The following is a 17,079-nucleotide window of genomic DNA, read 5'->3' on the forward strand; positions in this document are numbered from 1 at the left end:
ATTTTTTTGGATTTTCTTTTCATTTTTTCCTCTTATGATTATCACTTTTGTGGGCTATTTAAGAAATCTCTGCTCACCACACAGCTGTGAAGGTTTTTTTCTGTTGTCCTCTTTTGGCAGTGTCACTGTTTTGCGCTTTACCTTCACGTCTGCCACCCTTTTGGGGTTAATGTTTGTATATGCTGTGGGTGGGGACCCAGTTTTTCCCATTTGGATGTGGACAGCACCATCTGCAGAAAAGACCATCCTTTCTGCCCAGTCCCGCACCATCACCTTCCTCGTAAACCTGGTGTCTGAATCTCCGTGGGTTTGGGGACTTTCTACTCTGTCCCATTAGCTCTTCATCTAGGTTTACACCAGTTCAACACTGCGTTATTATAGTTTTATATCAAACAGTGACATTAAGTGCTGCTCCTCGTCAAGGCTGTCTGGCTGGTCTCCGCCCAGACACCCACATCAGACGCTACCTCAAGCAGAGACCGTTTAGAAGTCCTCAGTGTCTGTAATGTGCACTCAAACTGGAGAGTCACTCATCCGAGAACTTTTGAGCTGTTCCCTGAGTTTCTAACAGAGCTTCTGGGAAAGTCCATTTACTGATCAAATGTGACTCATCCTGCAAAACTCCCTGGAATAATTGGTGCCCAAACACAGCCTACATGTGATTCCTTGGAGAAATCCGTAGTATCTGGTAATGTGGTTCACCATGATGGGTCTATAATAGTAACTGCTTTCCAGCTTACACTTTTTCTGTTGAATTTATTTTTCTTTCCTCCAATTTATAATCAGCTCTTCACTTTTTGATTTACCGTGGAGCCAGAGTTGGAAGATAAACCAGAAAAGCTATTTTCTTTAAAGACGTTTCAAAACCCCACAGCTTTAATATCTACTTGTTACAGTCTTATTGTTAGATTCAAATTTAGTGGGAAATGGGCCTCTTATGAGTTCTTTGGTTTTAAACTCATAAATCCCTTTCATTAAATTTTTTTTTAAAGATTTAGCAAACTCCCACAAGCATTTGATAATATGACTGTGAAAGATTTGAGCTCACTGAGAGCTACTATTGTGAATTTTTTTTAAGTGTAAAATGTAGTTGGAAATAATGTTCTGTTTGTCATTCAGCAGTAAATGCTGGGATAATACTCGCATTCAAGGGCTCCCACTACATGCCGTAACCCGAGTATGCCCAGATTATTCTTAATATTCTTTCTTCATATGCGTACTGTCAAAACATTTTACTACATTTAAACATATGGGTGAAAACGGCCAGATTAAGAAGGAATGAAAGACTGCAAGCAATTTTCAGAGCCTCCTTAATAGCTAACCTCTGACAAATTAAGTGTTGGAGTGATTTGTTCCCTCCCACGACGACGGTAACGTTTACAGTTAAAGTGATTACAGTGTGTCCGTCAGGGAGGTGCCGCTAAGCCCTCGGTCCTGCTCCCCCCCGCCTGCGCTCTTTCGCATTCAGCCTGGGGGCCCCAGCGGAGCTGTGGCCACCGGCCACTTGGAGGTGGTGCACAGAAAACACTGAGAAAACGCTAGGGACCAGTTAGCGTGCCTCTGAAGGCTAGCATCTGGGGTGGGTGCCTGGGAAGGGGAGGCTGAAGGAACAGGGGAGGCGGAAATCAGGGAGCAGGAGGAGATGGTGAAGGATGAGGAGCCGGAGGGAGGAGGTGGGCCGGCCAGGTCGGGAAGTGGGGGTTCAGGGCTGATCTAGCGGTAAGAACACAGCCGATGGGTTTCAAATCTCCCAGGTGTGGTCCTTTCAGGAGCAGACCCTTGGAGGAATCGTGGGGCCCCAGTTTACAAAAGAAAGCTCCTGTTCTTTGGAACTGCTTGTGAAATCTGAGACTTGACAGAGAAGCCCGGCGTTAGAGTCAGTACCACAAAGTCTTGAGGCCCCGGGCAGCCTGGAAGCAGCTCTTGGGACCACTTTCCCAACGTGCTTAGTGACTGAGGTGGCTTTGGGGTACTCTGCTGCCCCTCCCATCTCTTCCCGTTACGTTATTTGGGTCCTGTGACTGATTCCACCGGCGGGGTGGGGCTTCCAGGGCACCAGCTGGGTGTCCTCCAGTGCACCTCAGTTCTGACTCTCTCCGCCTGTAGTCAGCATCGGATTCCACAGGTAAAGGGCTCAGTCCCGCCAGATGGGCCTTCGCTTCTGAGGCCAATCGAAAGCCGTGGTTGTTAGTTGTATTTTGGACCCACTGGCTGAAAATCAGCGGTCCCCAGGACTCCCAACCTGGGTCTGATTAATTTGCTGGGGCAGCTCACAGAATTCAGGAAATCTACTTATTCACCAGGTTATTGGCTTATTAAAGAACACTGAAGGTTAGACTCCGCGGCCGGATGGAGAGCGGCAGAGGGCGGGGCGTGCGGAAGGGCGCTGAGCTCCCACACCCTCTCTGAGCTCGGCGCCCTCCCAGCCCCTCCGTGTGCTCCCCAACCTGGAAGCTCTCTGAACTCCATCCTTTTGGGGTTGGATGAAGGCTGCATTACACAGGCATGATTGATTAAATCATTGGCTATTGGCAATTGATTCTTCCAGACCCTCCCCTCCACCCCGCAAAGGTCAGGAGGTTGGGATTGAAAGTTCACATGGTAATTTCTCTTGGCAACCAGCCCCATTCTTAGGCTTGGTCCAAAACCCACCTCATTAACATAACGAAAGACACCTCTTCCCGGCTCCCGTCGTCGCTTAGGAAATTCCAGGAGATTCTGAGCTCCGTGCCACTGGGGACCAAAGCCAAACAAACACTTCTTATTATAAATGACAACATCAAATATTTAGATCTTGAATGCGAAGGGCCATCCTAATTACTCTTTTCTAAAGAAAGTTAAAATAAGAGGGTGAGCAAAGTGTGGGGCACCCTAGAAACCTGCGTGGGGAAAGCCTGACACACTTCTCAGCCATCCCTGAGCCGGTGCCTTTTCTGCAGGGGGGCTCATCATTTAGGTAAGCGTCTCCTGTCTCCATCATCCAGTAAATCCCACCAAGTGAGCAGGAAGACGTCAGTGGAGGGGGGATCCCTTGTTTTGCTGGGCTGCACCTTGGTCTTTGCACAATTTGATTTCTGTTGTTTAACACCTTTTGTTTTCAACTGGACAAGTTTCCTGTGGTCTCGTTTTATTGTTTGCTTTGTGGGACCTTAACCAGTGTGGCTGCAAACAGTTTGGCTATTGTGGATATTGAGCACGGTTCTCCCTAACTATTCATACCACAGTCACTTGGATACGTTAATAGTTGTGTGTATTTAGAGGGCTGTATAGTGGTTATTCCATCTGTCATTTTCATTTCCCCAGCAAGGAACTTACAGGCAGTGTTTGATCATGATACTGTGCAATATAATAATTGGCACCAAGTTTATTGCACAAACAACGGCGATCTGACATGGGTGGAGCTGCGAAAAAAAAATAATTTCCCTCCATTTGTAGTATGAGTTCCCAAATTTGTATTTTTCTTCTTGTCCCTTCTTGTTCCCTCTTTTTTTTTTTTTTTTTGGTGTGTGGGGAGGGAGTTATTCTCCATCTTTTAGCACTGGAGAACTCTGTTACAGCTCAATATTGAATATTTGTGCATGAAAGATCACAAAATAAGTCATTATAAAAGTTGGTCAGTGGTTGGAAATTTCAAAAAAATACTAGATTAAAGATGAACGAAATGTATACGCTTTTTTCGTGTGTTTTCTTTTTCAGGCCAGAACTGTGGAGGCTTGGTCCAGGGTCCCAACGGCACTATCGAGAGCCCAGGGTTTCCTCATGGTTATCCGAACTACGCCAACTGCACCTGGATCATCGTTACCGGGGAGCGGAATCGGATACAGCTGTCGTTCCACACCTTTGCCCTCGAGGAAGACTTTGATATTTTATCGGTTTACGATGGACAGCTCCAACAAGGGAATCTGAAAGTGAGGTACGTGTTGGCTCTTCACGTTACAGATTAGATAACACGGCTCGACTTAGGTTCTGGAACTTAAATCACTGGTATTGACACTTGAATTGAATTATCAGAAAAGAAGTAGAATTTCTTAGCTAAACGGATGGACAAATTTAAATATATCCATACATGGGAAATAAGGCTTTATTCTCTAGTTTTAAAATTCAACATTAATTAGAGTTTAAGTTTGTTGAATATACAGAGTCTTGTAGAAAAACTGACAGTAGACAGAGAAATTGTGCTGCTCTGAGCAACAAAATGGCATTGATGCTAATCTTAGCGGTGATAAACAAATTATTTACTTTATTTATAATTTTGTGAATTGAGAAAAATCTCTAGCTACAAAATACATAATTATATTTGTACATTGAATTAATATGTTAATATTATATATAACTTATTAATATAGAAATATCAATATGCATTAATATATTAACTATATAGTCAATATATGAAATATATAATATTACTATATTTCAAATATATTTTATTTGCATTTTCTCTATTCATTTTCAAACAAAAACACCTTATGGTTTTTTCCTGTGTCATCTCTGATATCTGTTGTCTGTTTCTGGAGACACTTTTCCGATTGCCCTTTCTGTCACACATGCGTACAGCTGTCTCCGTTATGAATCCATTAGGTAAACTTTCTTTCTCCTTGTCTAACATGTATGGGCCTATACTTGGCTGTTTGGGCGAAGTGTCTACATATACAATCCTTGCTAATATGATCCAAGATTTATTAACCTCTTTCATGCTCTCCCAACTATTAGTTATTTATTAATTTTTATTCCGCATAAAATATTCTCCTAGGGAAAAGTGGTTTGTTGTAATAATAGACTTGTAATAAAAACTGCAAAGAAATATGACAAAATATAGAGAATCCAGTTTATGCAAATATCAAGGCATATGACTCTGTGTTAAAAGTAATTCTTTCCCTTTCAATTAAAAAGATGCCTATGAAATATGTAGGGAAAAATACTCTGTCAACCCCTCTAACTCTATTATAATTCCTATAATTCTGTCCTATTCTAAGGAAACCTGTCTTAAATGCTCATTTGCTCAACTTCATGTCTTTAGACAAGTTATTACTCTCTTGTATTCTTATGTTGATATTATAATCACTTTATAATGTTAATAACTATAAAGTTAGAAAACAGCCTAACTGCCACCTTAAGTATTATAATAGGATTGGCAGTAGAAATATTTTTTTAGCAGTAGAAATATGAAGGTCAGAACAGTAAGATTCATTGTCTTGTGTCGAGGTTCCAGTGAACCGTATACAAATTGATCTTTGAGCCTCAGGGAGCTTGTGAACACTGGTGAGTTGCGTGTATTTGTGTGTATGACATCGTGGTTCTTTTACTCAGACATTTTTTACTGGAGAAAGTAAGGAAGGCTGATAGGAAAGAGGCAACTTGGTTCATATCAATTACTCTGTTATTTACATTTTTTCTTTTGATATGAAGAATAGATGTGTCACGTTTCTGCCTGTCTCTTGTCCTCAAGGTAAAGAAGATCCTTTCATCTTTGTATTAAATTATTTAATCCTTCCTCCTAACTGCCTCTCTGAGTGGACATTCTGTGAGTGTATGGTAACTATTCTGGGGATAGAAGTGACCATTCCTGGTATCATAACAGAGGCAAAACAAATCAGAAACAGAATTCCAATAATGACTAGCAAGCATGATGGGCCTTTATTCATATAAAATTTGAATAAATAATGATGTAAAATGGGAATATGAGCATTGCTAGGGCAAATGTTCGGGCGGGTTGCCCCACTTCAACATTAACCGCTGGGCAGAGCAGTGATAACCAGCGCCGAATTCTAATGAACAGGGTTGGGGTGGATGTTCTGGTGCTGTTTGTTTCCCATTATGCCTTGGGACAGCTGTTTATTTCTTAAATACAATTAACTCACAACACTTAAGCGGCTCTGGAATTCAAACCAAGGAGACTTGTGAGAGGGCTGACGTATGAGGCGATGGTTCACTGAGTGGTGACGAAAGTTATTACCTAGAGCTGTCATGGTTCTGCTTTGTTGTTTTACTTCAGCACAAAAGCTGTTTTTAGCAGCTCAAAATGTGCAGTAACAAAACTAATTAACAGTTGATTTATTAAACAACCCAAGCATTTTTATTACAAAGACATGTCTTTCATATAACCACAGTCTAATTTTTTTTAATAAATAACATAAGATTTAGATTTAATCCCCAAGTAACAAAACAGAATTTGGAGGTTAGAATTACAGATGTTTACAAGGTAACTTGAAATTTAGTGAAGAATATATAATTTACCCTGTGTAAAAAAAAAAATCTTAAACGCACAGTGTATGTTTCGTCTCAGATTATTTAAGTAACACAAACTCATATGTGGTTCATCCTCTGTCAATAAATTATATTTTAATATGTAGATACTGAGAGTTCAATGAAGACTTCTTGGAAGCACAAGAGAAAAGATTTGATTCAAAATTAGAACTAGAAGCGTGCTCCTGAGTCATCTAGAACTGAAACCACAGTTCCTCGCTGGTCTCCGTGAGCTGCCGTGTTAGTGCCATTTTTTGATCTATGACCATGTTGACTCTGTACCTTCTCCTGATTCTCAGATCTCCCCGGAGGTCAGACTGTGTATTCAAAAAAATTCTAAACTTTTTTATTTTTCAACATCCCTTTATAAACCGCAACCTGTTTTGATCCACACAGAAAAGGGCCAGTTCTACCCTTAGCTGACCAACGCACATGGGTTGACCAGCACACCAGGACAATGACGTGCCTGCCCCAGGCTCACCCCCCTCTAATTCTAAAACTTTCGTTGCAGTTTTAGGCTTCTGGTAAAAATACTCTATTTATAATACAATATTTCCATTGACAGTGAGGCTTCTGTCCTCATTCTGTATCTCCAGTAAGGTAAACACTTCCAGGAAACGTGGCCCTGACACTCAAGGGACTCTACAGTCTGACTCCAAACTACACTTCTTCCCTTTGGTCTCTTCCGCAGTTTCCCGGTGTGTCTCAGTCCATTCTGGCTGCTGTAGTAGGGTACCATAACTGGGGGAGCTTAATAACAATAGAAATTTATTTCCCGTAGTTCTGGAGGCTGAAATCCAGGGTTCAGGTGCTGGTACATTTGGTATCTAGTGAGGGGCTGCTCTTGGTCCATAGAGGGCCATCTGCGCCTGGGTTTGCCGCGTCCTCACACGTTGGAAAGGGTGAGGGAGATCTCTGGGGTCTCTTTTAAAAGGACGCTAATCCCATTCATGGGGGCTCCACCCTCCCAGATCACCTCCCAAAGCCCTCAACTTTAAACACCACCACACTGGGGGGTAGGATTTCAACATATGAATAGAATGACCACTTGAAGTGAGCCCGCAGGGAGGACACAAACATTCAGTCTGTGGTACGTGTTAGTTTCCTTATTTAGTTAAACTGGCCTGCGTTTTCCCTTGGTTGGACCTCATAAGAGAATGTAATGTGATATTCCTCGTCCCTCCCTCTGCCTGCCTAAATTATATCCAACTTGCAAAGCCTATTCCATGATATTTATTTCAGGAATTTTTCTCTGTGTATCCCAAGTTAAAAAACAACACCCCAAAAAGATTCTTTTTTCCCCCTGAACTCCTGTAGTGCTCGCTACTGACATAGACCTCGAGGCCTGTGCGCCTTGGAAATCCCAGTGCCTCTGAAGTTGCCCTGATGGAGCTGGTATATCTTTGTGCTTTAATATGACAAATAGAACATGCATCCTCCAAGGCCAAGAAATGTGCCGTCAGTGTGTCTTCTCTGGTGATGACAGATGTATTACTTTTCAGATAGTCAGTAAATCTTGATGGAGTGATTTTGATTTAAACCGCTCCTGATTCAGGACCACTCCTGACTGCCCTCCGTGTGTATAGCCCAACGTGACTTAATGTAACTCTCTCCTCCAGGTGAGCACGAGAGACTGCTATGTCCTGTAGGTGTTCTCTAAAGTAGAAACTGTGTTTATTTGTCCCCAAATCAGAAAATAATTGAAGTTGACATCACTTTCCAACTGTGGCAACGTAAGAATATCCAGCTTCTAAATAAATCCTGTGATAACCTCACAAAGTGAGTGAAAGGGAGCCTATGGAGGGAAGCTGTGCCATGCCGATGTGGAAAATCAGGACATCTCATTTCATGATTCTTGTGGAGCTCGGGTCCTAGGAAAATCGCTCTGGCATTACCTTGGCTCTCTCCTCCTCTAACTTTTACAAGATTACCCCTAATTTTCTGCAGTGATGACAATGAAGAGGTAAGAGGTGGGTGAGATAGGGCCATTCAAGCCAGGAAATCAGGAATAAATGATGCTAGAATATCAGTCTTTCTCATTTTAAAAAATGAGATTGAATGCCTTAAACAGTAAGGAAAAAATTATATAATATTAACTATATCTGGTGATGTTTAGAACTTGAGAACTTTTAAAGCCTAGGAAGGGGTTTCAGTTGCATTTGGATTAAGTAAGACCAGAAACCCAGCAGTGTCTGAATTCTGCAGTACTGTCCCCCCATTGCCCTTATGAGGTCCTGAGAGAGCCATTCACAGATCAATAGTCAGATAAAAATCAAAGCATCATTTTATTTTTAGCTTAGGTGGTGACTAATGCCCCAGTTAAGACTCTGGGGGTGGTAGGGGTAAAGCTCAGTGGTAGACTGGATTCTTAGCATGCACAAGGTCCTGGGTTCAATCCCTAGTACCTCCATTACAAAAATGAATTAAAAAACTATTTTAAAAAAGCCTCTGATAAGTGTAGAACGAAGTGGGTATAAAAGCTTCCCCAGGGGCTGAAGTATCACACAAATACCAAACGTGTATCTTGATGTCTTACCACATTTAAGCAGCCACACGGTCAGGGACTAGAAGGGATGACCAGCGTGACCAGACCAGCACACAGCCGGGGAGATCCCGGAGAGATGGGCTTGAAGCCTGCACAGGAGGCAGCAGAGGAGCCCACGGCCAGGGCGACGTCTCCGGGTCAAAGCGCAGCAGCCCAGCCAGCGCTTAGGGGTCTGATCAAAGAGGCGCTCCTCTCCTGGTGAGGACAGTGCCGGGGGGGGGGGGGCGGAGGGGGACAGTCCTCTCTTGTGTACCTGTCACGTCCCCTGGAGTTTGTGCATCTGCCAGCCATGGTCACTACTCTAGATACGTGTTTTAAGATGATGAAATTAAAAAAATATTTTTTTCTTTGATACATCTTCCCAATTTCCTTTCTCAGCTGAGCAAGTCATAGGCAAGGTCAAATATAGTTGTTTTCAATGCTCTATATTCATGAATATGTATTTTGTGAAATATATATATAGTTGTTTTCAATGCTCTTTAATAGATGTATATATATGACAAGTTGAGAAAAGGAATTTACAATAGTATGAAAGACAAGAAGTTATTTTCTTAATTTATAAGCTGTACCTTCAGAACTATAAGGAATAAAATAAATCATTTATTTAAAAAGCAGGTAAAATATGCACAAGCAGTTCAAATATAAAAAATTCAAGACAGTACTATATTTCAAGCAAATTAAAATAATAATGCAATACATCTCACAACTCTGAATGGCAAACTTTAAAAAATTTTGATAACTCCGAGTTTTTGAGGGTGTTAGACAGATGTCTTTATATCCTGGTGGCAGAATTATAAATCATGGCAATTATTTTGGGATAGAAAATTTGAAATTTCTCCCCAATTTAAAAATTATGTACAAGCTCTTTCATTCATCAAGGCCCTGCTAAGAATTTATTCTGCAAAAATACCTTCAAGTATGACAGAACACACGTAATGGAATGCTCGTGGGTGCATTTTGATAGTATTAAAAATTCAAGAATATCTGTCTTTCTATAGAGACTAGTTAAAAAAGTAACAGATATAGGTAACACAATGCACTATTAAAAATAGTGGATGAGATCTTTATTTGCTGATATGAAGATGTCTCTCGCTATATTTTTTCTAAGTAATTGCAATATCAGAATGTCCAGTTTAGCACAATATTTTATTATCTTTCATAAATTATATGTAATAACTCATAATAAAACGCCATGAGTGGAACTCTGGGTGATTATGGGGCCGTGGGAACCCATTCCTTATGTATAGCTGGGACACAGTGTTGTGATCTCACAACGTGCTGTGCGAGTGAGAGAGTAAGGGTCTCTCCCCAATCGTAGGGCTCCCAGAGGGCTTCTTTGTAATTTTAATCCAGATAAAATGCTGCCATAATCCAGAAAAAAATATGGTTCTCTTAGAGTCCCTGGTTGGCCTTGGCAGGAGAGGCGGGGGTTTGTTCGGGGTGCTCTGTCTTTGCAGTTCTAGTGCAGGTGATTATCTCTGCTTCAATTTTCTCTCTCTCTGTCTCTCTTCATCCCCTCCCTCACCTCTATTTCTCACTCTAATCTATGTGTATATCAGTGTTTCTCAACCAAGGATGACTTTATGCCCCAGGGGACACTTGGCACTGTCTGGGGACATTTTTGGTTGTCACCCTTGGGTGACAGTGCTGCTGGGAGGTGGCAGGTACAATACAGAGGTACTGATGAATGTCCTACAATGCACAGGACAGCCTTGCATGATAAGGAGTTCTGCCACAAAATGTCAGAAATACCAAGGATGAAAACCCCTGCTTAACAGAAATTATATATATTATATTTTTATAATTATTATATATAATTAACAGAAATTATATATATATATTTATTATATATATATAATATAATATAATTAATTAATTAATTAATTAAAAATTTAAAAATCTGTATAAAACCATTCCGTACCTCTATATATCTCTCTACATTGTCTTCCTATTCAAGGACTCAAGCTGAGAGAGAGAAACTAGGACTCCGATACTGACAGACAGGTGTATCTCTGCTGTGCAGAGGTAGCCAGGAGGGTGGACTCATTGAAGTGAACAAATATAATGGGGTCTTTTGCAGGATTCAATCAGCAAGGAAATAGGATTTCCACTGTATGTGGCATAATCAGATTGCACCAAGAATCGTTTTTACATTTTCTCTCAAAAGGAAATAAAATTCTTATGATGATTTGAGTCCTTGGTTTCTGGAAAAAGGCACATAAAGTGTCAAAAAATCAGTAAGACATGAATTGACTTTTAGTATGCTGCCCGGTTGTGAATCTGGAAAAAAAGGAGTCTGTTAAAATGGTTCACTGGGAAGCTATCCCTAGTGAAAAATATATAAATAAAAAATAAGGAGCTAAAAATGATCAGATTTCTTAGACCTTCCAAGATTTTAAATGAATTTTATGTGGGTGACCAGATTGGTAGCTGACTGGTTTTTAAGTTTAAAAGTTACTATTTCTCCCACCCCTCTTTTAAGTGTTTGGATCACAAAACCAGTGCTGGTTTATCCTTTTAACCTGCACAGCGGTGGAGCAGTTAGAACACACTAAACAAATGCCTTTTGATTAAATAAATGTCCATTAGTTGTTTACAAAATAATTTTAAAGGAATGAGCGTTATATTTAAAAATGTGTTAGTTCTACATTTTTAATTCCCAAAAGGTGAAGAAAAGGAACAGGATATTACTTAGAACCTGAAACAATTCTTTTTTTACTATAATCAGCACAACCACTCTCCCTGTGCATGTATGATTTACTTTGTATCTGGAAGTACTAAAAATTAATCAAAAGGCACAGATTTATCACAAAGGAGTCTTTTTTAAACTTTCAACATGTTACTGTTATTCTGGAGAGATTTTGATATTTAGACATTTTATGAGCTTGTGCATTTAAGCAGCCAACAGGACAACAAATAAAAAATTGTATAAGCAATTAAGAATATGGACAGCCCTACAGCCTCTAAATTTAGGAAATTCTTTCAAATAAGGCTTCCAGGAGCAGAAATATTGGCCCCTCTTTCCTGAACCTCATTTTTTTCTGTCTTACGTCTCCCCTGGCTCACCTCTCAGAACCTGAAGTATTAACTCAAGCAGAGCTCAGAAACCCGCTCAAAGCTCCCAGGTCGTAGATATAAGAGCATAAAGCCTTCAAAGCCTCTCTTTGCGGCATCCTTGCTCTGAAGCGGGAGGCAGGTTAGGGAGGGTCCTTACAGGAGTGGGGACTAAAACCTGCCTGTGTGAACTTCCTTCCAAGAATGGAGCCCCGCCCTTCTAACCTCGGCCCCCTGGGTCACTGACCCAAACTGGATTTCCCAGGCTTTATGCCCCAAGGCCAGCTCTTGTTGGCCTCTATCTTACAATCCCTGGACAATCAGACTCTTTTCTCTCTGAACCTTATTCTGAGCACAACTTCCCAAGCTCAGAGAGGGTGTTGATCCCACACTAAACCCTCAAACGGAAGATGTAGGGTCACGGCTTTGATACTTTGACAGCTACTCACCACCACATAGTTTATCGCCAACACCTGTTGCTTTTTTTTTTCTTGGAAAACACCAGTATAAAACCAAGATCCGTATAGCTGGCTCCCTGCTTCAAGGAAACAGTCCCCCAATGAACAGGGTATATGTTTGACTTGAGAGGTAGAATCAGAGATTGAGCAGGAAAAAAAAAAAAACAAGTGGATGTTTCATACAGCCTGGAACCTTTCAAGCCAAAGAAGAAAATTGAGATAAACAAAACCTGGCCTCCTGAAAGTCTCTCAGTGTCTTCCTTCAAGGAGACAGCTGCTCGGGTTCTCACAGCTGGACATGGACACCCCCCACCCCATGGCAGTTTCTCTGATCATCACATCAGACCTTACAGATCCACGGTCAGCCCATCTGAAACGTACCGCGCTCGTCTGAGTAGGATCAGGTGCATTCATCACTGTTACTGTCTTGCTTAGGTTTGATTAGACATTTCTAAAAGAGCAAATAAATGTTCGACATATAGAGTGTTTTCAATCATGTGAGGCAGACACTACGTTTGAAAAGTGAGGTGGAGGCGGGAAGGAGGTGGTAGGTAACTTATAAAGGTGTAGTGGTTTAGAGCATTTATACCGTTGCACCCATGAGGTTATGCTCATGAAAATGAGACATCGTCAGAGAACCGACCACTTCCGGGTGCAACTATGCTGCTCTTAGAGGGACGCTGAAAGGCTCGTTTACGCGTTACGTTTCAACTTCACCTTCTGGATGAGACTTCACCATAGAGTATAGCCGTCATATTTCATGATTGGGGGAAATATTTCGCGTGTCTTTTTACAGAGATGCTGATGGTGGATAAACTATTCACTAGAGCTTTTATGCGTTTGCATCGCTTTCATTTCTGCATCGAAGGCGTGTTCCAAATAGTGGGCAAGTTTGTGCTTATTTCCATGGAAAACGGCAAGCCAAAGGCCCCATGTTCCTGAGAAACGCTATCAGAAGCTCCGTGCCAGAAAAGGGCGTGAGGAGAGAGATGGAGGGAGGCTGAGACCGCAGCAGTAAAGGCGGTCTGCGCTCTGGGTTGGTGACTCTAGGCCGCGCTCGGTCCCACGGCCGTCTGTGCGGCGCCCGGATGCCTTCCCTAGCCAGTTCCTGTCTCCCGCCTTCCTTGGCTGCTCCGTCTGTTACCTCCTCCCCTGCCCTCCTGCCTCATCCCTACAACGAAGAACCCTTTCTCTTTCCAAACCTCCCGGTCAGGTTTCCCGTTTTCTTCGAGCTCTCAGTAGTGTCAGTAGCAAGCAAATGGACTCAGGAAGCAAGTAGTGATGAAAACCTCATCCGTTCGGGGTTGGTTTGTAAGGGTCGCCGTTATCCTCAACCATCCCCTTTCTGCGTGAAAGCGGGCGGGGGCCCAGCGCACCTGCGCTGACGGCAGAGGTGAAAGTGGGTGCCCTCGGGACGACAGGTCTTCGTGGGCCGCCTCCTCGCCAGGCCGAGGCCTGGAACCCCCAGCCCTGCTGCAGGCAGGCGGACAATGCAGATGAGCGAGCCGGCGCAGGTGGGAGGCGCCCAGCCAGAGACGTGGTGGTGAGTCACGGGCCCAGAACGCTGCACCTGCTGCTCGGCTCTGCGCGCGCAAGAAACCGCGGCGGGCTCGCCCCATAACGGGGCAACAGCTGTTGCCAATCGGGAAGCTTCTGCCGCGCGGAGGCCCTCAGGTGCGGCCCGTGGGGCAGGCCCCGCCCGCTCCCGGCAGCCCTTGAGGCCGCTTCCTGCGGCCGGAGGGGCCCCCGCGCAGTTCTCGGCGGGACGCCGCGTTCTGCGGCCGCCCGCACGCCCCCGCACCCCCAGTCCTCCCCAAGGGGGCGCCACTCCACCCGCCAGGCCCAGGCCGCGGCCCGCGGGCCTCCTCGGCAGGGTCGCAGGGAGGACATTTGTGCTGGGGGGGGGGGCCCTGTGCCCGCCCCCCCCCCCCCCCATCCGGGGCGCTGGAAGCTGACTGGAGTCGGAGACGGCCGAGCCCTGAGGCTTCGCTCCGGGGAAGGGCTCCGGGAGCTGCGGCCGCGGGCAGCACTGGAGACGCCGCGCCGCCCTCGGGGGAGCCACACTTGCCCAGGGATGCGGGTGAGTGGGTTTTCTGTGTGTGAGAGTTTGAATGCGTGTTTTGGTTTGTTTTCTCCGCCTACTGACTGAGGTGCCTGGACTGACTGCACCCCAGCCCTCTCTGGAGAGCAGGCTCCAGGATGGGGAGCCCGGGGTGCCCGCGGGCCGCCGAGCCTGTGTCCTCCGCGAGACCCCTGCGGCTCCAGAGTGGGAGCCGTGTTCTCCCTCGGAGCCAGGCTTTGCTGGGACGTTCTCCCCCGGGCCTGGGTGAGCCTGCCCGCGCCGTAGTTGGGCGTCAGGCCGATGCTCTGGGAAGTGGGTTTGTGCCCCTGAGCTGGGGGCCTGCCTGTAGGGCGTGGGGGTGCGGCCCGCGGCAGTCTGTGTGCCCAGGCGGGGGCCGAGCCGGGGTCCCCGCCCTGCAGGCGTCCGGGGGCCGGGCGGGGGAGAGCGACGCGGCCTGTGGCTGGCGAGGCCTCTGGCCCGGCGGGCTCTGGAGAGCCCTGGCCTGGCGCCGGGAGGAAGGGGACGGGCTCGGGGGCGACCAGAGCCGCCAGCGGTGGTGTGTGGGGCCGGCTTCCGCGCGCGTCCTCTGTGGCCTGGCGCTCATTATTTTCTGATTAAGAAAAGGAAAAAAAAAAATCAATGCAGGAAATACAAGTGGGTACCAGCAGCTTGCGACCTCTGGCCTGGAAGGTTAGTTACCAGTCGCGGCCGTGTCAGGTCCATGTGTTGCCAATTCCGGCCTGATGAGAGGAGAACGCCGGGGAACGCCTGGCCCCCGAGGAGCCGGAACTTTCTAGGCGTCGGCTCCTTCCCTGAGAGCGGAGAGGTCTGAGGAGAGCGCAGAGGCCGCTTCCGCAGTGGGGCTGGCCGCTCCCGTGCCGCTCCTGGTGCGGTGATACGGTTTCATGGCGTGTCAGCGTTTTCGCGTGTTGACACGCACTTTGAGTGAAGTTTGTATAATTACTAGGTAGTGGGTTTGCCACGTTTTTTCTGCAAACCTGCTGTTTGTGTTTCCTGAATTAGAACTCGGGTAGGTAAATAGCCCAACTTGGATAGGACAGAAGGCCGTCTGGACTCTTGTGCACAAGAGATGGAGGCAGTGCTTTGGAAAGTCGTTTTCTCTGGGCAGATACCTAGGAGTGGAAGAGACGGGTCGGGTGGTACATCTACGTTTATCTCTTGAAGAAATGGCCAAAATGTTTCCCGTGGGGTGTAAAATTCTACGTTCCCTCCCATAGCTATGAAGTGGCTGCTCCACCTCTCTGCCTGAATTCGGTGCATCTGTCCTTTTTAACTTTGGTCATTCTAACGCGTGTGTAACGGAGTATTACCTGACTGGTTTATTATGCGTTTTTCTGGTGACTAATGAGCGATGTTCGTGTCTCTTCATGTGCTTGCTGGTCACTCATATCTTCCTTGGTGAAGTGTCTGTTAAAATCTTCCACTGATGATGTGTTACAGGTAATTTCTCCCAGATCCATTGTCTTAATAGTGTGTTTTGAACAACAAACGTTTATATTCCTGATAAAGTCCAACTTAGCAATATCTTTATAGTTTTTATGATTTTATGCAAAATAGAAATGTGTGTATACTTAAGTATCACAAATATTTTCCTCTGTGCTTCTAAAAGTTTAATAGTTTACCTCTTAAGTCTGTGACCCATGTTGAGTTAATTTTCACGTGTCGTATGAATTAAGGTTTTAAACTCATCTCTCTGCATGTGGGTATCCAATTGTTGCAGCACCATTTATTGAAGAGACTGTAATTAGAAAGCTGAATTTCTGTGTATGGTACTAGGTAAGGGTTGATGGTCATTTTTTAAAAACTTACTCAGCTGACCTAGCATTTGTTTAAAAGAGTTTGTTTTCCTCATTGAACTGACAGAGCACAATGGTGAAAATCAGTTTCTGAGTAGTTCTCACTTGCCGGCTGGCACTCTGTTCAGCTTTCCCAGTTGCTGGGTGGAGGGGGGGGGGTGCCCTGCTGGAGGGAGGAGCTGTTCCTGCTGGTCCAGTGTGCTGTCACTTTCCTGCCCCTGTGTCCCACGGCCGTCAGCCCTGCACAGGGTGTCCAGTGGCATTATCCTCTGTAGAGCTTTGCTGGCACCACCTGGGGTGATGGCCAGAAAGCGTCACCAGCACTCCCCGTGAATGTTCCTGGTTGACCAGTCCGAATGGTGGAGCCTGAGCTGACATTTCCACGGTCCCGTGGACCACTGGATGCCCCCTCCCCAGCAAGTTCTGAACCTCAGCTTGGTGGGAGGGCTTTTATTTTTCCCTTCCTTGGGTACCACCCCAGTCTTAAGGATAATGGCCACCCTCCATTACTGCTATTCCTGTGTTTGTAGAGTTCTCTTTGCCTGTTCTGTGGTTAAACCTCTGCTAATTACTCGTTTTTCTTCTCTGAGAAGATTAAGATAAGATGAACTCTCCTGGTTCAGCTGATGATTATTAAAGCCTCCAACTTAATTCAGAGTAATATGAAATACAAGTATGTAATTATTAAACCAAATTCAGATTTTCTGGGCTCCTGATACAAAATTATGCTCATGCGAACATATCTTACAAGAAACAATACTTGGAGATGACCTTTCATATTCAGTTGTCCCTATTCAAATTACTGGTGCACTTTTGACTGGAACTTGACTAATACATTGATTGAATTTTTTTTAATAAATGTCCTTTATCATTTTGAGAAAGTTCTCTACTGTTACTGGT

The 17,079-nt window shown here is 44.6% G+C and overlaps 1 protein-coding gene across 1 annotated transcript in view; it reads left to right on the forward strand.

Annotated features, from left to right (window-relative positions):
* Positions 1-17,079, forward strand: part of CSMD1 (CUB and Sushi multiple domains 1) — a 1,691,213-nt gene that overhangs the window by 649,602 nt on the left and 1,024,532 nt on the right. Inside the window, exon 7 of the mRNA XM_064477604.1 lies at positions 3,697-3,913. Within this exon, the coding sequence (XP_064333674.1) occupies positions 3,697-3,913 (217 nt within the window). The remainder of the gene's footprint in view (positions 1-3,696; positions 3,914-17,079) is intronic.

The sequence above is a fragment of the Camelus dromedarius genome, chromosome 22, assembly GCF_036321535.1.
Source record: "Camelus dromedarius isolate mCamDro1 chromosome 22, mCamDro1.pat, whole genome shotgun sequence".
Taxonomy (NCBI): Eukaryota; Metazoa; Chordata; class Mammalia; order Artiodactyla; family Camelidae; genus Camelus; species Camelus dromedarius.